The sequence below is a fragment of the Bos indicus genome, chromosome 6, assembly GCF_029378745.1.
Source record: "Bos indicus isolate NIAB-ARS_2022 breed Sahiwal x Tharparkar chromosome 6, NIAB-ARS_B.indTharparkar_mat_pri_1.0, whole genome shotgun sequence".
NCBI classification, from domain to species: Eukaryota; Metazoa; Chordata; class Mammalia; order Artiodactyla; family Bovidae; genus Bos; species Bos indicus.
The window spans coordinates 26,362,744-26,390,521 of record NC_091765.1 but is presented as its reverse complement, the minus strand read 5'-3'; the positions used below and the strand labels follow the sequence as shown (position 1 = coordinate 26,390,521).

The 27,778-nt window shown below is 41.4% G+C and overlaps 1 protein-coding gene and 1 non-coding gene across 2 annotated transcripts in view; one reads left to right on the top strand and one right to left on the bottom strand.

Moving 5' to 3' along the window:
• Positions 1-13,209: 13,209 nt before the first annotated feature.
• TRNAC-ACA (transfer RNA cysteine (anticodon ACA)) lies at positions 13,210-13,281 on the bottom strand. The gene has a single exon. It is a non-coding gene; the product is annotated as a tRNA-Cys (tRNA).
• Positions 13,282-14,068: 787 nt separating this feature from the next.
• The window catches only part of METAP1 (methionyl aminopeptidase 1), a 54,813-nt gene continuing 41,103 nt past the window's right edge, over positions 14,069-27,778 (top strand). The window contains exon 1 of the mRNA XM_070791168.1: positions 14,069-14,255. Coding sequence (XP_070647269.1) covers positions 14,142-14,255 — 114 coding nt within the window. The 5' untranslated portion in view covers positions 14,069-14,141. The remainder of the gene's footprint in view (positions 14,256-27,778) is intronic.

Genomic DNA, 27,778 nt, shown 5'->3' with positions numbered 1-27,778 from the left:
GTTGGGATGAACAGATATCCACTGCTGCTGCTGCTGCTGCTAAGTTGCTTCAGTTGTGTCTGACTCTGTGCGACCCCATAGATGGCAGCACACCAGGCTCCCCCGTCCCTGGGATTCTCCAGGCAAGAATACTGGAGTGGGTTGCCATTTCCTTCTCCAATGTGTGAAAGTGAAGTCGCTCAGTCGTGTCCGACTCTTAGCGACCCCATGGACTGCAGCCCACCAGGCTCCTCCATCCATGGGATTTTCCAGGCAAGAGTACTGGAGTGGGGTGCTATTGCCTTCTCTGCAGATATACACCACTATCTGTAAAATAGATTTTTAAAAAGGACCTACTGTATAGCATATGGAACTATATTCAATACCTTGTAATAACTTATAATGAAAAAGAATATATGTATATTTGAATCACTTTGCTGCATGCCTGAATACAACATTGTAAATAACCTATTGTTGTTTTTGTTGTTGTTTAGTCACTAAGCCATATCCAACTCTTTTATAACTCCTGAGACTCATAAACTAGCCTCCTCTGTCCATGGGATTTCCCAGGCAAGAACATTGGAGTGGGTTGCCATTTCCTTCTCCAGGGGATCTTCCCAACCCAGGGATTGAACGCTCATCTCCTGCATCAGCAGGTGAATTCTTTACCACTGAGCCACCAGGGAAGCCCCCAAATCAACTATACTTCAAGTCAAAAAAAAATGTCATTACTGAGAAGCTGATAAACAAAAGTGCATCCTAGGCTGCATTCATACGTGTATATTTCCATTTCTTCATGTGCTTATTCTACAGATATTGTGAAAGTCATAATAATGATTGGTAGAATGCTGATCAAACTCATTTTCTCTTATGTTGAGGCTACAGATAAACTGTTTTCTAGCATCCCTTGTATGTGGCCGGGGACTGACTTCTGGACAGAGGAATGCGCTAGAGTGAACTACACCATTCCAGCGGTGACCTGTGAAATCTCATGCATAGGAGAGTTCTCGTGGCAGCCTATTCTCAGATAAGGATTCCAAGGACCCAGGATGTGGTATACATAAAAGACTGATCTGGGATCTGAGATCAGATTGACTGAGAAAGCAGGGCTTCCCCGACTGATCTATAACTGACTCTGACATACGGAGATATAAACTCTTGATTTTTTTAAGTCACTAAGTGTTTTGGGATTGTCTATTACAGCAGTTAGCCTTCCCTGACTAATGCTAATGCCACGCCTATACTGTGCCAGCCCCTATTCTGGGTACTAGGGACATAACAGCAAAAAAACAAGAGAGACAAGTTCCTGCTCTTACAGGGTATGTCATATATAGAAGGGAGGCAAGCATAAGCAGTGGTCATTTACATTCATATGGCACTTTATGGTTTACAAAATGATTTCATAGGTACAAATTCATTTGATTTTCTTAACAACATTCTACAGATGAGGAGACAAAAGCTGAAAGATCTGAAGAGCGTTGCACAAGACAAAGGGTTTGGAACTAGACACATGGACCAGTTTTCTGACTCCCAAGCCATTGTTTACACCATGGTGCTTCTCAGCTATAAAAACATGACGGAGCAGGGCAAGTGTTAGTCCTTGTCATAAACTTGTGTTATTCAATTTCAATGAAAAGATATATTATGCAGAAGTATAAGAGTCTTTGTGGCAGCACTGCAGGAGAGGTAGTGGAGGGACGTGACTGGGGAGGGGTACCCTGAGGACCTCAACTGTATTGACCAGTATTTCATTTCTTAAGAGGCTTGGTGGCTGCTGTTGTCTAGTTGCTAAGTCATATCTGACTGTTCTGCAATCCCTTCTCAATCTGGCCCTCTACCCTTTGAGGTGGACTTGGATGGTCCACTGTAGATGACAGGCTCCTTATCCTTGTAGTTTTAGAGGACTGAAGGGAAGGAAGAGAATGAGGTCCTAGATTACTGACTTTGGGGTGGATTTGGGCTGGCTGTGTCTCTTCACCAAAAGTCATAACTCCTGCTAGGAGGCCTTCTCCTCCCAGCTCACTCTGGATTTTGGCATTTGCATTTATTGCGTCGAGCACTGGAAATATCCAGTAAGTTACCATGCATGAATCTGCTGAATCCTCAACATCAGTGTCCATACTGTGGGCCCATGAAGGGGAGCAGATAGAAACAAAAAACTAAATTTTGGTGAATGTTAATAAGCTTCTTGGCTACAAATATTTCTTCGGCAGACACAAAACATTCTTTAGCATCCATCAATAAAAATGCTACTCTGGAAAGAGAAAACTAAATTGATCCATTTTCCACTGCATCTGAATACCAAACCTTCTGGCTTTGATTTTCTAGGACAGTTGCAACTTACTGCCCTGTCCTCTTACTCCTTCAGATTGAGAAATGTAAATATTTTCCCATTGTTAACTCTCAGTTATTGTACCATTTCTTTTGGTTTTCCAAGGCCCTGTCCAATCCTTAGTATATAGTCCTTTTTTTTTTTTTTTTTGGCCACAGTGTGAGACATGTAGAACTTCCCTGAACAGGGATAGAACCTGTGCCCCCTGCAGTGGAAGCATGGAGACCTAACCACTGTACCACCAGCAAGTCCCTATTCCTTTTATCAAATTCTTTACTTTTCTCAAAAAACCCAGCTTGAGAGTATTATCTGCTTCTTTTAGGGTTCTAATAAAACCAGTGTCTCCCTTCCACCCCTGACTCTCTTTCAATTACCACACACACATACCTTTTTTCTCTTTTGAACATTTGAAATAATTCATAGTTACATTACATAAAACTTAAAGAGGAAAAACGTTGACTGAGCACTTATTATACATCAAGAATTGTGATAAGGTTAAGGGTTGGGAATAGAAAAAAAATAACACATAAACCCCCATGTCACAAGGAAGTTACAGACTAGTTGGAGAGACAGGTGAAAGATTAAAGGTAAGGGATACAGTGGTTAAGAGCATGGGACTTGTAGTCAGACAGACTTGAACACAAGCCCAGGCTCAGCCACCTACTGTTTATGTGAACTTGGGCAAAAAATGGGATTAGTACTAGGACTTGGGCTTTCAAATCCCAAAGAAGGGCAATGCCAAAAATGTTCAAACTACCACACAATTGAGCTCATTTCACATGCTAGAAAGGTAATGCTCAAAATCCTTCAAGCTAGGCTTCAACAGTACATGAACTAAGAATTTCCAGATGTACAAACTGGATTTAGAAAAGGCAAAGGAACCAGAGATCAAATTGCCAACATTCATTGGATCATAGAAAAAGCAAGGGAATTCCAAAAAAACATCTATTTCTGCTTCATTGACTAAGCTAAAGCCTTTGACTGTGTGGATCACAACAAACTGTGGGAAATTCTTAAAGAGGTGGGAATACCAGGCCTGCATCCTGAGAAACCTGCATGCAGGTCAAGAAGAAACAGTTAGAACCAGACACGGAACAACAGACTGGTTCAAAACTGGGAAAGGAGTATGTCAAGGCTATATATTGTCACCCTGCTGATTGAGCTTATATGTAGAGTACATCATGCGAAATGCCGAGCTGGATGAAGCACAAGCTAGAATCAAGATTGGTGGGAGAAACATTAATAACTTCAGATATGCAGATGTTGCTGCTGCTGCTGCTAAGTCGCTTCAGTCGTGTCTGACTCTGTGCGACCTCAGAGACAGCAGCCCACCAGGCTTCCCCATCCCTGGGATTCTCCAGGCAAGAACACTGGATCGGGTTGCCATTTCCTTCTCCAATGCACGAAAGTTAAAAGTGAAAGTGAAGTCGCTCAGTTGTTCCCGACTCTTAGCGACCCCATGGACTGCAGCCTACCAGGCTCCTCTGTCCATGGATTTTCCAGGCAAGAGTACTGGAGTGGGGTGCCATTGCCTTCTCCGGATATGCAGATGACACCACCCCAATGGCAGAAAGTAAAGAGGAACTAAAGAGCCTCTTAATAAAGGAGAAAGAGGAGAATGAAAAAGCTGGCTTAAAACTCAACATTCCAAAAACTAATATCATGGCATCCAATCCCATCACTTCATGCCATATAGATGGGGAAAAAATGGAAACCGTGACAGACTTATTTTCTTGGGCTCCAAAATTACTGCAGATGGTGACTGCAGCCATGAAATTAAAAGACACTTGGTCCTTGGAAGAAAAGCTATGACAAACTTAGCGTATTAAAAAGGAGAAACATCACTTTGCTGACAAAGCTCTGTATAGTCAAAGCTATGGTTTTTCCAGTAGTCATGTAAAAGTTGGACCATAAAGAAGGCCGAGTGCCGAAGAATTGATGCTTTTGAACTGTGGTGCTGGAGAAGACTCTTCAGAGTCCCTTGGACTGCAAGATCAAACCAGTTAATCCTAAAGGAAATCAGCCCTGACTATTTTTGGAAGGACTGATGCTGAAGCTAAAGCTCCAATATTCTGGCCACCTGATGTGAAGAGCCAACTCATTGGAAAAGACCCTGATACTGAGAAAGATTGAGGGCAAGAGGAGAAGGGGGCAACAGAGAATAAATGGTTGGATGGCATGCCAACACAATGGACATGAGTTTGAGCAAACTCTGGGAGATAGTGAAGGACAGAGAAGCCTGGTGTGCTACAGTCCATGGCGTGGCAGAGTGGGGCATGACCGAGGGACTGAACAACAACGAGGACCTACCTCACAGAGTCCTTGTGAGGATTAAAAGTAACTGCATTAGCATCTTACTTATCCTTACGTAGTAGTACTTACTTGTACACATGACCATATCATATAGTAAGTTCTTAATAAATGTTACATAAAATTATTGTCAATTGCGATAGTAACACCTTGCACCTGGTTTGGAGGCAGCACAATGGAAGGTACTGATGGAGGACAGCTGCATGTGTTAGTCGCTCAGCCGTGTCCTACTCTTTGCTACCCCATGGACTCTAGCCCTCCAGGTTCCTCTGTCCATGGGATTCCCCAGGCAAGAATACTAGAGGGGACTGCCATTCACTTTTCCAGGGGATCTTCCCGACCCAGGAATCAAACCTGGGTCTCCTGCCTTGCAGGCAGATTCTGTACCATCTGAGCCACTAGGAAAACCCAGAGAATACTGGAGTGGGTTGCCATGCTCTCCTCGTGGGGATCTTCCAGAGCCAGGGATTGAACCTGTGTCTCTTACATCTACCTGCATTGGCAGGCAGGTTCTTTACCACTAGCGCCACCTGGGAAGCCCCAGAGTTGCATGAAGTGAAACTCAAAGTGTCACTTGCTCAGTCGTGTCCAACTCCTTTCGACTCCATGGACTGTAGCCTGCCAGGCTTCTCAGTCCCTGGGATTCTCCAGGCAAGAATACTGGAGTGGGTAGCCATTCCCTTCTCTAGGGGACCTTACCAACCCAGGGATCTAACCTGGGTCTCCTGCATTGCAGGCAGGTTCTTTACTGTCTGAGCCACAGGGAAGTCAGAGTTGCATGGGTCAACACAAATTTAACGGGTGAAGTGATACCTGAGATGGATCTTGAAGAAACAGTAATTTCACCAAGAGATCAAATAGGGATCAAATACAATTTCCATTATAGCAAAAATATTTTTTTTTTCTTTTGGTCCAAGATTCAATCCAGTGTCAAGTGTTGTATTTAATTGCTGTGTTTCTTCAGATCTGGAACAGTTCCTCAAATCTTTCCCTGTTCGGACACTGGCATTTTGAAGAGTACAGGTCAATTATATTATAGACTGTCTTCTGTTTGGATTTGTCTGATGTTTCCTCACGATTAGAGTCGATTATGCATTTTTGGCAGGAACACCACAAAAGATACACTGTGTTCTTGGTGTTTCATATTAGGAGATGCACAAAGTTGATTTGTCCTATTACTGGTGATTTTAACTTTGATAACATAGTTCGGAATATCTGCAAGGTTTCTCAGCTGTGAAGTTCCTATTTTGCCTTTTTAAATGGTATATATTTTGTAGGGAGTTACACTAAGGTTATGTAACTATTCTGTTCCTTAACAAATATTCTCCAAATCAATTTAGCATGGCTTGAGTAAAGTATTCCGATGCATGCACCTGTGCTAAGTCACTTTAGTCATGTCTGACTCTTTGTGATGCTATGGACTGGAGCCCACCAGGCTTCTTTGTCCATGGGATTCTCCAGGCAAGAATACTGGAGTGGGTTGCCATGCCCTCCTCCAGGGGATCTTTCTGACCCAGAGATCGAACCAGTGTCTCCTGCTTGTCGGCAGCCCAAGTATTACTATGAAAGTGAAAGTCCTCAGTTGTGTTGGAGTCTTTGGATCCCACGGACTATACAGTCCATGGAATTCTCCAGGCCAGAATACCGGAGTGGGGAGCCTTTTCCTTCTCCAGGGGATCTTCCCAACCCAGGGGTCAAATCCAGGTCTCCCTCATTGCAGGCAGATTCTTCACCAGCTGAGCCACAAGGGAGGCCCAAGTATTACTACCAGATCAGATCAGATCAGATCAGTCACTCAGTTGTGTCCGACTCTTTGCGACCCCATGAATCGCAGAACGCCGGGCCTCCCTGTCCATCACCAACTCCCGGAATTCACTGAGACTCACATCCATCGAGTCAGTGATGCCATCCAGCCATCTCATCATCTGTCGTCCCCTTCTCCTCCTGCCCCCAATCCCTCCCAGCATCAGAGTCTTTTCCAATGAGTCAACTCTTCGCATGAGGTGGCCAAAGTACTGGAGTTTCAGCTTTAGCATCATTCCTTCCAAAGAAATCCCAGGGCTGATCTCCTTCAGAATGGACTGGTTGCATCTCCTTGCAGTCCAAGGGACTCTCAAGAGTCTTCTCCAACACCACAGTTCAAAAGTATCAATTCTTCGACGCTCAGCCTTCTTCACAGTCCAACTCTCACATCCATACATGACCACAGGAAAAACCATAGCCTTGACTAGCCGGACCTTTGTTGGCAAAGTAATGTCTCTGCTTTTGAATATGCTATCTAGGTTGGTCATAACTTTCCTTCCAAGGAGTAAGCGTCTTTTAATTTCATGGCTGCAGTCACCATCTGTAGTGATTTTGGAGCCCAGAAAAATAAAGTCTGACACTGTTTCCACTGTTTCCCCATCTATTTCCCATGAAGTGATGGGACCGGATGCCATGATCTTCATTTTCTGAATGTTGAGCTTTAAGCCAACTTTTTCACTCTCCACTTTGGGTAATTTTCTAGTAACTTCATTTCTTCCACATTTATTATCTGACATTCTGTTATAAAGAAGTGCTTACTTTTGTTTCTCATTTGTATGTTTTTATCAGTATGTGTTCATGGATGACCATTTTTTAAAATGGCTTATAACCTGATACTATCATTTATTCTAATGCTCGGATTATTTCCAGTTTGGTCAGTGGGAGCTCCTTCAAATTGGCTCCAATGTCCTTTTTATACTCTCCATCACCTTTGTGCTTTACCTTATGTTTTGGTACAATGGGACTTTACAGACTTACCTTGTACTTCCCCTGCTCCTGTAAAGTACCTCTTCTCCAAGAAGCTCTGATTCCTTTCAGTGGGGAATGGTTTTTAGAAACCAAGATCTGGAAACTAGATGTGTTCATTGCTACTAGGTTCTCTTAGTGGGCGAAGTGTTACCCAAACATATACACATACAACTGAATTATCTATCTAAAGTTTGAGTTCATACTGATACTTCTATTTCCAGTATAATCCTACACGATTCATTCTAGCCTTCAGTCTTCCCATATTTTAAACTTACTGCTTAGACAGTGAAAATTTGGCTTTCAATATCCTTAGCTACTTATTTTCTCATTTTCCTTTTATGTACCAAGCTCCTGATGCTTGATTATCTCCTTTGCTTTGGCCTAGTGTTGGCAATGGCATCCCACTCCAATACTCTTGCCTGGAAAATCCCATGGACAGAGGAGCCTGGTGGGCTGCAGTCCATGGGGTCGCTAAGACTCGGACACGACTGAGCAACCTCACTTTCACTTTTCACTTTCATGCACTGGAGAAGGAAATGGCAACCCACTCCAGTGTTCTTGCCTGGAGAATCCCAGGGATGGGAGAGCCTGGTGGGCTTCGATCTATGGGGTCGCACAGAGTCGGACACGACTGAAGCGACTTAGCAGCAGCAGCAGCAGCAGTATTCCCACAGATCCCCTTAGCTCTGACTATTTCACTGGCCCCAATTCTGCGAGCTTTGGTTACCTCTTGGATCTTGGCTCCAGCTCCACAGGCCCCATATTAGCAAAGGATGTTAAGCATGGGAAAGGCATGATCAGATTTGTCTCTTAGAACAATCAGTTTGATGGCAGGGATTAGATTCAATGGAGTTAGAAGTCGTTAAGAGGCTAGGCTTAAAATGGCCTAAACTAAAAATGCAAAGAACAGAGAGAATACAGAAAACAAATATTTAGAAGATAAAAGCTATAGGATTGAGTAATTAATTTGATGCTGAAGCATGGGGAAGAAGAGAGAGCCCAATTTCGTTTTTGGCTGCACTGCATGGCTTGCAACATCTCAGTTTCCTGACCAGGGACTGAACTCGGGCCATGGCAGTCAAAGTGCTGAATCTTAACCATTGGACCAGCAGGGAAGTCCTGAGAGAGCCTAATTTTTAACTTGGGAGATAACAGTAGAAAGGCTGTCACTAAATAAAATAGTGAATTCATGAAGAAAAGCAGATGTAAAGGGGGTGACAAAAGTGTCTAATAGAGGACAATTGTTTCTTTTTGACCATATTGAATATAAACTGTCTGTGGACTCTTGAAGCAGAGTAGCTAGTTGGAGATAGCTTTGGGCATGTGCTTAGACATTACCTGAAAAATGCTCTTCTGTGTGTAAAAGTTCAGAGAAACAAGTGCCTCTAGGGCCAAAGGACTCTCAGAAACACCAAATCCTTATCTGAGACTCTGAAGTCCATTCTTTTGGCTCTAAGTGGGCTACCTGAACTTTGCCCCCAGGAATTAAAACAGAAATTAATGTCCAATAGGGACTTTGAGTTAAAAATATCAGAAGGAAGAAAAGAATAAAGTAGGGACTATGTCTGGCACAATTTCATAAAAATCTGTTTTGTTACTTTTTCACAATTAAACAAAAGCATAAAATTGATTGTCTTAAGAACAGCCAGAATGGTGGTCAAGGAAGTTTATGTCACTCAATAGCTTGTCTTGTGGGGGTGAAGGGGACCAAAGAGAAACTTATAGCAGGCTAACTAATATTGATGATAATTATTACTTATCTGTCTCTTAAGCACTTTAAAAAGTCGATCCAAATTAATTATGACAGAACTCTATAAAGTAGGTACTCTAATTTGTATTTTTCTGATATGGAAATATGACTAAGGAAAGGGGTTTGCAGGCAGAGGTTTCAACTCAAGTTGGATTTAGAAAAGGCAGAGGAACCAGCAATCAAACAGCCAATATCCGTTGGATCACTGAAAAAGCAAGAGAATTCCAGAAAAACATCTACTTCTGCTTTGTTGATTATGCCAAAGCCTTTGACTGTGTGGATCACAACAAATTGTGGAAAATTCTTAAAGAGATGGGAATACCAGACCACTTTACCTGCCTCCGGAGAAATCAGTATGGAGGGCAAGAAGCAACTGCTAGAAGTAGACTGGAACAACAGACTGGTTCCAAATCAGGAAAGGAGCACGTCAAGGCTGTATATTGTCACCCTACTTATTTAACTTATATGCAGAGTACATCATGCGAAATGCTGGGCTGGATGAAGCACAAGCTGGAATCAAGATTGCTCGGAGAAATATTAATAACTTCAGATACGCAGATGACACCACCCTTATGGCAGAAAGTGAAGAAGAACTAAAGAGCCTCTTGATGAAAGTGAAAGAAGAGAGTGAAAAAGTTGGCTTAAAACTCAACATTTGGAAAACTAAGATCATGGTATCTGGTCCCATCACTTCATGGCAAATAGATGGGGAAACAATGGAAACAGGGAGAGACTTTATTTGGGGGGCTCCAAAATCACTGCAGATGGTGACTGCAGCCATGAAATTAAAAGACGCTTGGTCCTTGTATGAAAAGCTATGACCAACCTAGACAGCATATTAAAAAGCAGAGACGTTACTTTGCTGACAATGGCCCATCTATTCAAAGCCATGGTTTTTCCAGTAATCATGTATGGATGTGCGAGTTGGACTATAAAGAAAGCTGAGCGCCAAAGAATTGATGCTTTTCAACTGTCATGTTGAAGAAGACTCTTGAGAGTCCCTTGGACTGCAAGGAGATGCAAAAGGAAATCAGTCCTGAATATTCATTGGAAGGACTGATGCTGAAGCTAAAACTCCAATACTTTGGCCACCTGATGTGAAGAACCGGCTCATTTGAAAAGACCATGATGTTGGGAAAGATTGAAGGTGAGAGGAGAAGGGGACGACAGAGGATGAGATGGTTGGATGGCATCACAGACTCCATGGACATGAGTTTGAGTAAGCTCCGGGAATCGGTGACGGACAGGAAAGCCTGGCATGCTGCACCCCATGGGGTTGCAAAGAGTTGGACATGACTGAGCGACTGAACTGAACAGTGCCTATCTTAATGCAACATCTGTGCTCTTAATTGGCCTACAGTATGGCTTTAGTAAAGATCAAGGAAATAGCAGCCTCCAGAGGAGATGGCCAACAGGAGTTTCCAGTCTCCCTGTGCCTGAGAGGAACCCTGAGGGTCTTTTTAACTAGAATTTTCAGAAATTCCTGTTCCTCTATCTGATTAGCTCAATCTTGCACACAACCCATCAGAAGCCAGCAAACTGGAATTCCTCCAGAGTAGAGGGACAAAGATGACAATGGATATAAACATACAATAAAATACAAGGGAATACGGTAAGAACTTACAAACCATAAAACACAATAGTACAAATACACAAAGAGTTATCATATAGAAAGGGAATGGGACTTCCAGTTTTCTATAAATCTAAGAATAATCCATGGCATAGTGCTATGTGAAAACGCAGAACAAAATATTCCATCAATAACAGCAAATATGTAAACATTTAATACACATGTGAAAAAGGTATTGAAGGTAACTAGCATAGATGAAACACTGGTGAGTTTAGGTAATGGTACTATGGCCAATTTGTGTCTTGACCTTTTTTTAGCATTGTTCTTGAAAAAAGAAATTTTAACAAATAAAAGCAAACACATAAAAATAGAAATAAAAAAGGTATAATCAGAGAAAAATGTTCAGCCTTACTATATTCTGATAACAAATAGATTTATCTATTTATCCCAATGAAAAACATTAAATATAGATAATATCTAGCGCTAGTAAGGTCTCAGGAAATAAGATCTCTAATACAGTTCTGACCAGAGTGTAAATTTTATACACTTTCTGAGGAAAAAACTGGCAAACTATATAAAAAAGAACAAACAGCAGTGACAATCCTTTGATGCAGCAATTCTACTTTTAAGAGTATATCCTAAATAAATAAGGATTTATGTGAAGTTAGAACTAAAAAGATACTCACAGCTTTGTTTATAATCTGTAACAATTAAAAATAATCTAAATGTCTATTATTAGTGAATTTGGCTCAGTAAATTATATAACAATATTATACAGACATCAAAATTATGTGGGAAAGGTACATATACATATTTATGAAATATACATATATATGCATTATGTGAAAGTTGCTCAATCATGTCTGACTCTCTGTGATCCTACGGACTATACAGTCCATGGAATTCTCCAGGCCAGAATACTGGAGTGGGTAGTCTTTCCCTTCTTCAGGGGATCTTCCCAACCCAGGGATCCAACCCAGGTGTCCCACATTGCAGGCTGATTCTTTACCAGCTGAGCCACAAGGGCAGCTCAATATGCATTATATATATGATATATTTTTTACTGCACCACACAGCATATGGGATCTTAGCTCACCAAGTAGAGATCAAACTTGTGCCCCCTGCAGTAGAAGTGCAGAGTCCTAACCACTGGACCACAAAGGAATTTCCTGGAAAAAGTATATTTGATGGCAATATAGTTCACAACTTGAACAAAACAGGTAACTAAATACTCTGCATAGTATGATCCAGTTTTTGTTTAAAAATATTCTATATACATGTGTCATATGTGCATATTGTTTTTACTGTTGTTTAGTCACTAAGTCGTGTCTGCCTCTTTTCAACCCCATGGACTACAGCCCACCAGGCTCCTCTGTCCATAGGATTTCCCAGGCAAGAATACTGGAGTCGGTTGCCATTTCCTTCTGCAGTGGATCTTTCCAACCCAGGGATTGAACCCACATCTCCTATATTGGCAGGTGGATTTTTTACCTCTGAGCCACCAAGAAAGCCTATATGTGCATATACATGTACATCTATGTATATACATATATTTGTTGCTTGATTTCTTTTTATGTATATATAACATTTTACAATTTATTGATTTTATTATTTATATGTACTTATATAACAAAATTATTAAAAATATGTGCTTTTCTCATCTATCAAGTTTGGAAAGATTTTAAAAAATATTTATTAGGTAACACAAAGTTCTCAGCACTTAGTTTGCAATGGAGCAGGATCCTATGGGGCCTTCCATGTGGCCTTTCCCTAAATCCTCTGCTTTAGCTCCTCTCTGAAATACCCAGATAATAGTATTTAATGCACACTGCCTGAATTGTTTTACAGATGTGAAAACCCTTCACAGAATGGAAGATGTTACTTTATAACCCTGAGCACAGAGCCCCAGGCCTTCTGTCACCTAGGGCGGCCGTTTACCCGAGATACCTCACTTTCAGTCAATCAGAAAATTGTAAACCAGCTGATTGCACACCTTGCAGCTCCCTCCATCCTTCACCAGGCTTTAAAAAAATGTGTTGCCAAAACCCTTCAGGGAGCCAGGGTTGGGGGCGGGGGGTGGAGGATGGGGGTGGTTTGGGAGGGGCTGTGGTTTAGAGCAAGGAGTCATCCATCTCCTTACACAGTCCTACAATAAACCTTTCTCTGCTCCAAACTCCAATGCTTTGGTTTCTTTGCTCTCTCTGTGCAGGTGGGCACATGAACTTGCACTACCAAGTTGATGATCAGTAAATACTAGTCCCTCTCTCCTCTCTCGTGACAGAACCATACTCAAGCACCAATTAGAAAATGGCAGACCTGGGATGTAGCCGAAGAGACTTAGGTTTGCATTAGATGACCTCTAAGTGAAAGTGAAGTCGCTCAGTCGTGTCCGACTCTTTGCGACCCCATAGACTGTAGCCTACCAGATTCCTCTGTCCATGGGATTTTCCCGGCAACAGTACTGGACTGGATTGCCATTTCCTTCTCCAGGCGATCTTCCCAAACCAGGGCTCGAACCCGGGTCTCCTGAATTGTAGACAGACGCTTTACCGTCTGAGCCACCAGGGAAGTCCTAACAGATGACCTCTAAAGCTTCTTTCAATTTTGACATTTCATGATCAACACAATCTTCCCCTATTTACCTCTTAAACAATCAACTGGTATAATACAAAAAACTGTATTGAATATTCAGGAGTTGTGTTACTATCACTAGCACGTATTTTGCGAATGGAGGGGGGAGTGGTGTGAAAAATAAGAGGGCACGAGGGAAAGCTGACACAAAACCCAGCACACTTCTTCATTAACAGTTCCCGGGCTTCCTTTCTTTGTGAATGAGCGGCCGTCCTTAGGCCTCAAAGCAGACACTATCCGTAAAAATGGAGTTACTTTCCTTTTCCAAGGAGCTGCCGGGTGGACCAACACAGAAGAGTGGAGTGTCCTTTCCAACGGCCTGAGAGTACGGCAGACGTTCAGGACCCTGGGATCCAGTCAGTAGGCGACAACCGGGGATTTCTCGTTAGGCACCGAGAAGGCCTTTCCTAGTCGGCCGAGCATGGCCTTCTCCTCCGGGGGCCGGCTCGCGGCAGGTAGAAGCGCTACCGCGCGGAGAGGCCGAGGGCTAGGCCAGGTACCCTTGCGGCCCACGTGCGCACAGGCGGCCGAGAGGCTGGGGCCCTCGGCTGAGGGGCGGGGCGAAGGCCACGGGGCGGGGCCAGCTGCGCGCGAGGGGCGGGGGAGGGGGCGGGGCGCGCAGCGTACTCTGGGCAGGCCCCGCGCTCCTCCTCCTCCTTCTGCACCTAGGCCCGGCAGTCCGAGCTCCTCCCCCGGCTCGGCCTCTCTCCCCTCCCCTGCCCTCCCTCTGTCCAACCGTTCCTCCCTCCCTCCTCCCCTTCTTCCTCGGTGAGGCGCTCCTCCAGTAGCCAGGCAGCATGGCGGCGGTGGAGACTCGTGTGTGCGAGACGGACGGTTGCAGCAGCGAGGCCAAGCTCCAGTGCCCCACCTGCATCAAGCTGGGCATCCAGGGCTCGTACTTCTGCTCGCAGGTAGACTCCCGCTTCCCCCGCGGCCCCGCTGCCGCTTCCCTCCCCTCTCCTCTTTGCCCTCGCGGCCGGTCGGGACACGCTCCTCCTCTTCCCCGGGCGGGCTCGCCGGCCGCTCTTCCTCCTCCGCCCTAGTCTGCCGCGCCGCCGCCCCCTCTCGCCTCCCGGGGATCTGGGGCCCCTGCGGACCCCGGCCGCTTGGGGCGCCCGCGGGGGTGGGGGCGCGGGCGCGGGCGTGCTGCCTTGTGGGCTGGGGGCGGAAGCGGAGTTGCCCCGGGTCTCCCGACCGCCCTAGGGCGCCGCGTTTAGGAGCCAGTTCTCGACGCGCATCTTCTGACCGGGTGGGGGCTGCCAGGTGTGCGGGCTACGCGGGACAGGTGGGATCGCCGGGGAAGGGGCCAGCCCTGGCTGTGCGAGTCGCCACAGCTGCAGCTCCCGGCGGGGCTCTGGTCTTGGTCGGTGGGGGCTGTGGAGCCGTGTAGTCACTGTGGTCCTACGGGATTGGGGATCGAAGAGACCCGCTGGGCTTGGAGAAGGGATACCTGGGACGGTGGGGGCGCCGAGACGGGCAATGCTAGCTCCAGCCCCACCTACCTCTGTCCCTAGGTTTTACTACCGCACATTGACACTTAAGCAACTTTGGAGTTGCGGATGGAGAGGGAGCTGTGTAATTCATTCTTTTCCTTTGGCACTCAGAATTATTGATTTACAAAACCGTAAGGTAACAATATGAGTCACCTCAGATTAACTGAACTTCCCACTGAGCGAAAAAGACAGTTCCATTAAGGATTATGCTTTAAGGCCGTATTTTAATAAGTTTTGTGCAGTGGAGCAAAGCCAGCATTGAATGGTGTCCGGACTGAAACGTGTGCTAGTGTTTGTTTACTGAAGAGCCCTAGTGTTCCGGCTGCATTTAGACGCTCAGAGTTTTGGCCTGGCGGCATTTGTACGGCTTTTCGTTACAATCCAGTTTTGTTGAAGAGAGGCACGGGAATATTCAAGTACGAAATTGGTAGTGTCCTGCGGGGAGGAGAGCATGCACAAAGAGTCTAAAGGCACCGACAGGGCCCTGTCCTTGCCATTGACTGAGATCTTGAACTAGTCAGGAGTATCTTTCTGAGCTCCAGTCCCACCACTGTCCAGACGGGAAGATGAAGTTTTTACTAATGTATTTCACAAGGTTGTTCTGAGACCCAAAGTATCCAACGAATGTGAAATCTTAATAAAACAAAGGCAGTATTTTTTAAGGCTGGCAGTAGAGCCTAGCACATATGTATGTGTATATATACACAAATGAATAGAAGGAAAACATACATGAACAGTAAGCACAAATATAACTTTCAAATATAAATGTGTAAACATAAAGCTGTATGTGAAATGAAGATGTAAATAAAATCCCGGAGATCCAGCACTTGTAAGATAAGTTGTTGTAAAAGATCCTAGCAATGTTGTATAGGACTTGTTTTCAGATAGGATATGATCCTTGACCTTGTTAGTATCATTTGGAAAAAGTTACACTTGGAGAAGTGTTGCTCTTTCTAAAAATAGCACTGGGACTTCTCAACATGCTGAACCTGGTCTGAGTCCTTTTGTTTCTTTAAAATAATTTTTAAATTCTGTGATTTGTTGAGGCCTGTGTGGGACCTGGACTTTAAAAAAAAAAATCCAGTAATTTGTTTTTGAAAATCATGTACTCTGAGTAGAATAATGTGGTGTTTTATGTTTTGCTTAAATTTAGTTGTCGTTTTGTAATGTTACATGAAATAATATGTACAGACACTTGTTGAGATTCTGAAAAGATGCTGTGAAACTATACTCATCAAGGATAGGTGATACTCTCCTAGGCATGTATTATTTAGTAGAAAGGACATTGGCTCATTGGGGTTTTTGGGAACATGCCAACACATTTGTGAAAACACGCAGGGTATATTTAGTACAGTAGGTATTTCATGTTGGATTCTGCAGGTATATTTCTTGTTCCATTGTTATGCCTGTAGTTGAATATATCCTGACTGATGCTTGAAGCTCTCTCTCTTCATTCCTGTTGCTTCCTCCTTTAGTCAGTTTTTAAAATTTCTCACCAGTTTCTCTTAGTTCATTTCTCTATTGTAGTTTCCCACCTTGCAAGTAAACACTCACACACACACTCACACACACACACAAATCAAAGGAACAAAACCTTTCATGCAAAAGTTATTTTTCCCCTAGCATAGCGATCTGACTGTGCTTCTCCCCCACCTATAATGAATAGAATTGCCATTACTTGCAGGATTCTAGCCCCATAGTTAGGGCACCTTTTCTGAGTCCAGCTTTATTCTCTTGCTTTAACCAGAGTCTGTATTTATACTTGTTCCTTTACACGGAATATCACCTGTCTTCTGAAATCATAGATGTTCTTTCAGTCCCAGCTTGAGACTTTGTTCAATCACTAAGCCGGTTTCCACATTTATGATGAAATTGGGGCTTCTCCTTGCCACTTCTCTGATCATCTTCACTAGCAGTGGTCAGTCTTTTCTCTTCTCCTTGCTTCTGTGGTCCCCAGGCTGATTGTCTGACCAGCTCGTCTTTGGGAATAAACTGTGAACAAAACTATAAGAACAGAAGTAAGTCTTTTCTGGTTATCCTGTCACAGCACCTTATTTCCTTTATAACATTTTATACAGTCTGATCATTTGATTTTTGTTTATCTGTCTTTCAGTCAGAAGGTGAGCATCATGAATAAACTCTCACTGCCCTCTCCTCATTTCTCAACACAATGCTCTGCGTGTAATAGGAGGTCAATAAATGCTTGAGTCAAAAGGCAGAATAAAGAGGTGCATTCATGCATGCTCAGTTGTGTCCGACTCTGGGACCCCATAGACTGTAACCCCCAAGGCACCTCTGTCCATGGAATTTTCCAGGCAAGAATACTGGAGTAGGTTGCCATTTCCTCCTCCAGGGGATCTTCCCAACCCAGGGATGGAACCCTCATCTCATGTATTGGCAGGCAGATTCTTTACCGCTGAGCCACCAGGGAAGCCAGAATAAAGAAGTAAACTGCCACAACTGAATCACAGTTCTGTTACTTACTAGCTGTGTGCTTTAGGCAGGTAATCTTTGTTTTTTGTTATAACCTTTCATTTTTTAACATTAATTATATTATTTTTGTTTGCTGGGTCTTTGTTGCTGCGCAGCAGCTTTCTGTAGTTACGGCAAGTGGGCATCTCATTGCAGTGGCTTCTCTAGTTGCAGAGCACTGGGTTTAGCGCACCCAGGCTTTAGTAGTTGCGGCTCCTGGGCCCTAGAACACAGACTCAGTAGTTGTGCACTGGGCTTAGCTGCTCTGTGGCTTTTGGAATCTTCCTGGACCAGGGACCGAACCCATTTCTTGTGCATTCGCAGGTGGATTCTCATCCACTGTACCACCAGGGAGGTCCCATTACAGCCTTTAAAATGGGGCTTTGAATAGTACCAACCTCAGGGTTTGTATGTATTAATGAAACACCTAGCGTAGCAATACATTTAATCAATGTTAGCTCTTTTTATCGTTATACTGTATTTATGCTTAAGAAGATAGGAATGTTTTTACTTAAGATGCTTAATTTTAAGACAGTTTTTTGTATTTTAATGAGTAAAACCTATTTCACTTGAAATCGAGCTTTACAGGAGTTTGTGATGTTTCATGGTATTTCTTTATAGCTGTATCCGTCTTATTCAGTAGTAGTTGACTAGGTTTAATAGTAGCTTAGTAGTTTACTCATAGTCCCAAAGAGTTTGTAAGAGTTTTTTGAGGATGGAGGCTGTGCTGTACTCATTTTTGTATTTCTCGTAAGTACCTTGTACACAGTAAGCACTCAGTTCATTAAATGAAAGAAAAATGGTCATTAGGCCTGAGAAGGAAAGGCAAAGAGCAGTCAGGCCCTTAGTGAACACCCCAGGGCAGATACTATCTTGACTGTAGTTTAAAGGATCTGCAGAGAAGCACCTGAGTGATTTGCAGCCCTTCATAATGCGTAAGCACTTAAAAGGAAGAAGCCTGGGTTTGGAGTCTTACCTGGGTTTTTTGTGACCATGTCTTTGAGTAGGTTGTGTCCTGTTTTATAAGAGAGCGCTAATGATGCACCCTCCTTATAGTTGAGGTGAAGGCGAATAAGAGCGTGCAAAGCGCCTCAACACTGTGTTCAGTAAATAGTGTTGTTGCACATGCCTTATGTCTACTACCATTGTAGCTAGCCATAAGGAAGGTTTAAAATGTTTGAGGAGGAGTCTTATTTGTTATGAACGTTTTGCACAAATTCTTGGAATAGGTTCTTTCACAGAAGTAGTGGCCATGTAAAGTGACTGCCTGGATCTTCAGTAAGAAAATGAGTGGGTGGGCATCTCGTATGTTGGAGTGGAAAAGTGAGGAAAGATTTGCACTTCCAATATGTAGGTCTTTGAAATGTAGCCCTGTCCTCTAAAACACTTTCTCCTTTGATAACAAAGTTCCTGACATTCCTAGGGATTTTCTTAAAATTCCTTAAATTACCTCACACTATTTCTAGATATTGCTGTAAGATAGCAATATCTAGTTGTGATTTTTTTTCCTTAAAAATAACTTTTATTGTAGAAAAATTAGAAAATACAGGTGAAAGGTTGCTTGGTGATAATTTCTGTAAGTCTTTTGATGGGTAGTCTTACATGTATTCCTACATACACTCATGTGCGTATACTTGTATGCATTTTTATCAAAATGGCTTGATCATATACATAATCTTAGGGAATTTTCTCTCTTTTATGTCTTAAGTAATACATTTGGAATGTGTATAATGGCTCCATTTACATTATCCTTTGTAATGGCTGAATAATATTTTATGTGATAGATGTACTGTCCTGTATATTTACTCATGTATGGTTGAATTTACTCTCTTTTTAATTTTTTAGCTGCTGTTTAACTGTTTTGCAGTAAACGTTCTTGTGAAATTTTAAATCATTTTGATTACTTGAGAGTATAGAGTAATGGTGGGGCTGGTATATAAACCAAGGATTGAACCCACCTTGAGGTGCTGGTAGTTCTCACAGTGTAGTTAATGGATTATTAATAGTTTGAGAACCTCCTGGTGGAGATCTCCTTTAACTGACATGCTTGTATTATAAATGTTTATGTTGGAGTCTTGGCATGAATTATATTTTTATTGTAGAACTTGTAAAAAGCAAACATCATTTGGTTGGTAGATAATCAAAAGTTTAACCAATCTTTAACTCCGAGTTACTGTTTTAGAGATTGAAGGGCTATTGGAAGTAGATATGAGCTTATACTGTTCATATAGTTTGTGACAGAAGTGTTAGTCACTTATTTTTTTCTTCCTTTTTTTTTTGGTGAGTCTTTTTCAGGTTTGGCGTACTTGCACAATATTTAGTTTGGTCTTAGTTAATTTGGTGGGGATGACAAACACATAAGCCTGTGGCTAAACACATACCCAGCTCTAGATAGGAGGGAGAAGCAGTAGCGTGGTGGCTCCTGTATAAATGAGGAGTTGTCCCTGGTATTAATAGGAAATCCATTTAGTAGATGTAACATGGGCAGGAATGTGCTATAGAGCAACCGTTGAGATCTCTCTCCATGTTAAAGTTCTAATGAAACAAAATATAGGTATAGCCATCCTCTCTGCTTGATCTTGAACCTTTCTTGACTCAGTTTTAACATGAAGCATGTGCTTATTCATGCTTGGTCAGCTCAACAATTGTAAATCTTTTTTTTTTTTCCTTTGATTGGTATCAGCCTTGGGTCTGACTTTGAATAAAGAACAGTTTAACACACCCAGTAAGCTAGGTCCGCCTTTCTCAGTGTGTGTATTTAGCTGCAATAGTTGAACGTGGGACAGGGACCTCTGAAACGTCCTCTCAACTGTTCATTGCAAATGATTTTTCTTTTTGTGCACTCTTCACAGTAGCTAAGTTGTGGAAACAACATGGATATATAAATGGGTAAATATAATGTGGCATAAACATATAATGGAATACTAGGCAGTTTTAACAAAGAAGGGAATTTTGCAGTGTGCCACAACATGAATGAATCTGGAGGACTTTGTGCCAAGAGAAATTAGCCAATCATCAAAAGTGACTACACTTAACACGAGGTACCTGAAATTGTTTAAATTCATAGGCTCAAAGAGTGGAATGGGTGAAGGGGGAAATAGGGAGTTAGTAATCAATAGGCATTTAAGTTCAGTCCTGCAGATGGATAAGCTCTAGAGATCTGTTCTTTACCATTGTACCTATATCAACACTTAAAATTATTAAGAGGATAGGTCTCATGTTAAGGTGTTCTGACTATTCTTTTTTAAAAGTTCTGTTTTTTTTTTTTTTTTTTTTCCCCCCCAGTAATCTGTCTGTTTTATAGCCAGGTTCAGTGGGGACTTCTTCCTGATATACCAGAGCTCTGTGGTGTCTGTTGGAAGGCATTCCTAAAATCCCTGTCATGGGGTCTGCTACTGTGGCCTTTGTCTAGGTCATAGGCTCAGGCCTCTCAAGAGTGGGTAGGGTATAAGTGAGATTTTGTGACTTTAGCAATTTTCTTATCATAAAGTGGCAGGCAACAGAGACGTTTCCATCTCTGTTGAGAACTTGTATTAATTGTTCCTGCCTTGATAAAAGGTGCAAAGGGGCAGCCCTTTGCATCAGATTCTGAAGGTTGCCCTGCCTTATCAATCAAGCCATGAGCTCAGATCATTTAGTAAAATAGGTAAGTTGTAAATGCCATTAGGTTTTAGATGTAACATGACTTCTTCCCCCTCTCTCTGACTGGGCATTTATTTTCTTACTGATTATTTCACTAACGGGTACTAGTGATGGGCTTAACTATTTGAATACTGATAACCTTGCATAGTTCACTACTAAAATGTAGAGGAAAATATAAATGGAGGTATTATGTGATTTAATATTGCTTTTGAATTGAGGTTCTTAAGTACCTTAAAATCAGGATCTGTACTTTTTTTTTAAAACTCATTTGTTTTTATTAGATGTTGAATAGAATAAAAAACTAACAGTAAGTCAACCACAGTATCTAAAGAAACATGGTACAGTAAATGCATCTGTATTTAACCACCTGAATTATTAAAAAGAATATATTAATGAAGCAAGTAAAACCAGAAAGCACCTATGTGTCTCTCACCCTAGAGGAACTCCCTGTTCTGAGCTGCCTTTATCATTCATTTGCTTTTCCATGTATTTGATTCCTTAGATACACATTGTTTCGTTTTGATGTTTCTGAAAGTTTTATAAATCATTGCACGTATTCTTCTGCAACTTGCTTGCTTTATATTCTGTTCTTGAGATTCACCCTTGTTGCGTGTCGCTCTCGTTCTTTCATTTTCATTGCTGCATAGTATTTGTGAATTAATGTATCAGTTTATTCATTCCTTTGTTGATGGAAATTTGGGTTGTTCTAGGTTTTTACTATTATAAACAGTACTACTCTAAACATTCTTGTACTTAGCTCCTGATGCCTATGTGCAAGAGTTTCTCTTGGGTATACAACCAGGGGAAAAGTTCTTGGGTCATGGGTTATGTATGCATTCAGCTACGTTTTGACTGAGCCAGAATTTTTTCCAGTGTGATTGTGCTTATTCTCCCATTAGGAGAAATTTTATATTGTTCCATATCCTATCTGGGACTTGACATTAATAGACATTTTTGGGTTTTGCCTGTTGTGTTACTTATGAATAACAACATTTGTTGGGCTATTTTTGCATCTGCAAACCTGCTAAAATTTACTGTCCTCAAGAGGCCAAGAAGTTACTTGTATGGACAGGAAGTACTTAAAAAAAAAAAAAAAAAGTTAAATGACCTGGAGGTGCTAAGTGAAAGTATAGACAAGGATTTTTTTTCTTTTAATTATTTTATAACTTGATTGAGTATCCCTAGCTTTTTATTGTGATGATTTTCAAACATAGAAAAGTTTAAAGAAGAGTCTTATAACTAATTGCAGTATACCATCACCTACATATTTTGCTCTAATTGCTTTATTTATGAGTTCTTATGTGTATTGCATTTGTATACGTATTAGTTGAAAATTTTTGAGTCACAGACAACATGACACCTTACCCATTCATTACATGGTTACATGTAACCATCTTCAGCATGTATCTTCTAATGACAGGGATATTCTTTCTTACTTATTAATACAGTACCATGATTACCTGTAAGAATATTGCCAAGAATTCCCTAATATCTCCTAATAGTCAATCCTATTTGAATTTATCAGTTATCTCCTGAACATCTTCAGTAGTTGTGTTCTTGGTTAATTTTGGAACCAAGATCCTTTCAAAGCTCACAAGTAGCGTGTGATTGTTACATTTCTTAGTATAGAACAGTCCTTTCATCTTTATTTTCATGATGCTGGCTTTTTGAAGAGACTAGTCAGTTGTCTAACAGAGTGCACACGTTCTTGGTTATCTGATTATTTCCTCGTAGTGTCTCTAAGTTGTTCTTTTATCCCCTGTATGTTCTGTCAGGATTCACTTGACAGGACTCGTGAGTGATGCTGTGTGCTTCATATTCTGTCACATTAGGAGGCGCTCCTAAATGTGATCGCTTGGTTAGGAGGTGCTGCCTGCTCACTGTATGCTGTTTTTCACTTTGTAATTAACTACCTACCATAGTGCCTTTGAAGGACAGTGGATTCTGTGTCCTTTTGACCTTCCTCCAGTAGTTTCTGATTGTTCCCTAGCTCTCTGGCCCAAGACAAACAAGGTTTACCTTGCAGCTTCCCTGTCCCAGATCTGGAATCCAGCCTGTCTCCAATGAGCCCTTGTTTCTGGTAGGAATGTCTTTAGAAATCTAGTTCTGCCTGCTCAGTATGCTCCATACTGAGCCACTGCCTGGAGTCCCTGCCTCGAGAAGAAAGGTACTGAGATCTTCAAGAAAGTGTGCTGATGGCTCTGGAGGACACAAATAAAACTGCTAATGGGCAGTTTTTCAAAGCAGCGTAATAAAAAGGTGCAAAATGGTATAGATAAGGTCCTAGAAGGCCTTCTGCAGGAGAGGTTAAGAAATGGATTTGGGTACACTGAAAAAAATAAATAAAAAGGTAAGTAAAAAGGTGTCTGTTAGCAAGGGGGAGAGGACATTCTCTCCAGGGGAAGGATGTTTATGGAAGTAGGAGCAAGCTGAGGCATGTGTGTTACAGCAAGTAACCACAGCCTTGCAGTGGTGAAGAGTCTGAGTACAGAAATACAAGGAAATAAAATGATTGTTAGCAGGGCCAGAGACTTTGTATTCCACTGAGTATATTTTTTTTAAATGTAAATACCTCCATTTGTTTTTTTGTTATAAAAAGCAGTGCATGATCTTTGCATAAATTTAAAACAGAAGTGTTTAAAGTAAAAGCTGTGTCATGATCGTATCCTAAGAGTGTGTTACAGTTTGGTTTATTATTTTTTCAGACTTTTATATATTTATTACATAGAGGTTAAGAGCATGGAAACTGTCTCAAGAGAGCCTGCATTTAAAACCTGGCTTTGCCATTAATGAGCTGTGTGGGCTTTTTTTAACGTGTTAATTTTTCTGTGCTTCAGTTTTCTCATCTGTTAAATAGGAAATAATAGAATCTACCCTGTAGAGTTGTGAGGATTAACGGTGCATATAGTACTGCCTAAATCAGTGCTTGGCATATGGTCAGCATTCATGTATTACTTGTTGTTTTTATGTTTTTGAAACAAAACCAGAATCATTGTTTTGTATAACATACAGCTTTGTAACTTAACTTATTTAAAAATGAATTTCTTTTTTCTACAGGTAAAGAACACATAGAGACGTTACTATCCTAACCATTTTTATGGGTACTTTTCAGTGGTGTTTATTATATTTGCATTGTTGTAGAACATATCTAAAGAACTTCTTTAATCTTGCGGAACTGAAACAGCTCATTAAACAGCTCTCTTTTGCTTGCTCCACGCAGCCCTGATAACCACTGTTCTGCTTAACTTGTGGAGAACAGCATGAGTATTTTAAAAGAAACATTTTCCAGGTGATTCGAGGACCTGTTCAGGACTGAGAACCGTATTACCCCATATCAGCTCCTACAACTTGGTAGATATCTCTTGGTGTTAAGAAAAAGTGGGGTAAAAACTTCACCATTCTAGCTTTAGTAGGTACTCTGTAGCCAGTGCTTTGGTGCAGTGAAATAGGTGGAAAGCAGGGTAGTGAGACAAAGCGCTGTCAAAGAAGTGCTGAATAAATACATGTGCCCTGTTGTTAGGCATGGGGTGGGATGAGGTATGGTGTGGACACTTTATGAAGGTAGCATTTGTAACAGACTGAAGGGATAGGTTAAAACTTGTGAGGACAAGATGTGAATATGAGTGTCAGGAACAGATAGACGAGGTCGTGCAAGGGAAAGGACAGTGTGGTATTCTCTGGGGGAACTCTCATCCTAGTTTAGTTAGGTTGTTGGTACATTTTTCAGAGATAAGGAAGGAAAGGTTGCTCAGGTAAGAGTCAGAGGTTGATTCTTCATGGTGTGAAGAATAAGTCACTCACGGGTTTTGAGTGGTCCTAGTCAGGTAAAGAAATGGGAGAAGAATGAGATTGTGGTATAAGGAAGGAACAGTGTTCAGTCTTCAAGAGTTACTAGGAGGCACAGAATGTACTTGATGCTGTCAGGGGTCTTGAAGACTGTGCCCTTGTTACTTCATGGCCTCAGCAAGTAAGAGGATGGCGGGTGTCCTGAGAAGTATTTATTATGAATACTTTGATTCCTTCATTTCCTCAAATATTCATATATTTTGAAATACAAGTCTTTAGCTAGGTAAGCTGTTTTGTGAGACAGTTCCTCAGTTTATTTAATGAGAATAATCCTATTAGTCCTCTTATTGAAAAGGTGGGATTTGATGTAGGTCTCACAAACCAAGTACAAAACACTCTGAAATCCTCTGAGGAAAATACAGGGCTATTTATTTGAATAGCTGCTTTTCAGTGAATGTGATGAATTTCAGCATGTTTATTAATGGTTGATGATAGCTACATTGAAATTTTAATTGGGAGAGAAATTGACATGGTTTGACATTGATCCAGTGCACTGTAAGCTTTAGAACACCAGGTAGTCTGAAAAATGTAAAACATGTTCTGCTTTTTTAGGAGTAAGTTGATAATCTTGTTAATTCCCCCCCCCCTCCCCCCCCGAATAGAATCAAGGAGGGTTATTTCTAAATCTTGGCAGTTTTTCCATAGCTGTGACTTTTTAGAGTAGATATGAAAAGAAAATAGTTTACCATGAATACTTAAGGTGGGAACCAAAACTTAACTGTTGGTCTTTGCACATCATCTTGGGCTTTTTACTTTCCCCAGTATGAAGTGACAATCAAGGAGAATCGTTTTGAAATAGGGTTCCTTTAAAAAACTTACATTGCTTTTAGTTTGTTCACAGTTTATTAGAGAATCAAATTAAGAGAGATCACCATGAAATAGATGATTAATTGAATTGTAGAGGCAGTACATGCTAAAGGGTTTAGAGGATGTGTCATTTCTCACTGGAGAACAGGAGGAGTTTTACAGAAAACGTATTTAAAATCATTTGTTGTTATCTTCTGAACTCTTGAAGGAAAGTATGATTTGAATGGAGAGGAGGAAGGCATCTGATTATTGAAGCTTAATTGCTTTGAAAGATAAGATATGTATGAAATTGGGCATAGGTCAGAGTGGTACCACCTCCTGCTCCTGTCCCAGTCAGAGCCCCTCTTTTTCTGTTTAAATACTAAAGAGTTCTAGATTTCTTTTTACAAGAGTTCTGTGATCAGTAGGGGTAAAAAGAAAAACTTGGCACCTACTCTGATACACTCCAGATGGTATGCATTTGCAATTAGAATAAAAAATTCTTTGTTTATTTAAAATTCAATAAGATTTGATGATTGAATTTTTGGATGTTGTCATGTTGTAAATAACATTACCTTCTGAATGGAGAAACTTGGAACAGTCAACAAATAATGCTGAATGTTTAGATGTGCCCACTGTAAGAGGTGAGTCACAAGAACGACAACATTAGGAAGGATGTGAGATTGATGAGAAAAGAAAGAATAACATGATTGTCTTTGCTGATGCTTGCCTGACAAGCCTTGTTCACCATAAGGTGACGTCCCCCAGGAAGAGGTTGAAAGAGATGAGCTGTGTATTTTGGCCACTGGGGGGATACCCAGTTGTGGAGCAAAGAGTAGGCTGTCCAGTTGGTCACACTGTGAGCAGAAAGTATAAACACATTGCCTTAATGCTGTATTAATTGGTTTAAATCTACTTTAAGTGACAAGATGCCTTAACTCAGAAAACAATTTGTCTTTTAGAGAGAATCTTCCTGCAGCTGGAAAACGGCATTCAGCTTAAAATACTGGCTGTAGAAAAGGAACTTAAATATATGTGCACTGGACATTTTAGAGATTATGCCAGTTATGTATTCAATATGGCTTTGATTCTTGAAAACACATGCATATGGCTTAGAAACAAATATTCTAATACCAGGTATCTCTTAACCTGGTGTTAGTTTTTCAATTGTTACTGAGAAATCGACAGAACATTGAATAAGTTTAAGGTATTGTTGTACAGTCACTAAGTCGTGTCCGACTCTTTGTGACCCCATGGACTGTAACCCGCCAGGCTCCTCTGTCCATGGGATTCTTACTGGAGTGGGTTGCCATATCCTTCTCCAGGGGATCTTCCCAACCCAGGGATTGAACCCAGGTCCTCTGCATTGGCAGGCGGATTCTTTTTACTACTGAGCCACTAGGGGAGCCCATTAAGGTATACAACATAATAATTAGATATTGTATACTTTGTGAAACAGTTACCACAATAAGTTCAGTTATTATTCATCACCTCACAGTTTCAGTTTTTTTCCCTTGTGATGAGAACTTTTTAAACAACTTTCAAATATACAATATTGTTAGCTATACTCATTGTGTTGTACGTTATATCCCCAGAATTTGGTTTTCTTTCCACCACTTTAAACTGATTATTTTGGCATTCAATTCCATATCTCTAAAAGACATGGTGTATTTCTCTGTCTTGATTATTTGGTTTAGGCCTTGTCACTAGGTTTCCTGTGATGGAGGAAGAGAGTTTGGCAGTTATACTCCTCACATGCCATGTGGCTCTCTTCTGACTTGTAAAGTGGTTTTGAGTCATGTAGTCTACTTGCCACTTAATAGTTGTGTGACCTTGGGCAGGTAGGTCATTTAGCGCGGCTCAACTTTTCTCATCAGTAAAATGAGTACTGTATATATAGTATCTACTTCATAGGATTCTTAGGACTTAACATATGTAAAGTAGTTGAAATAGTGACTAGCACACAGTAGGCTCTACATAAGTATTATGTATTATTGTTACGGTATAATTACTTTTCCTTCCTTGTACAACTCCATTCACTTAGCTTTCTGTGTAGTAAGTCCCCCTACATATGAACCTTGGAGAGTTGCAAACTTTAAAAGATATGAACGTATGTTTGCACGTCCACTTGTGTTTAAATTCATGTGTCTGGTGTACATTGTCACATGTGTCCTCCACACGAGGCTGTGCTTTTG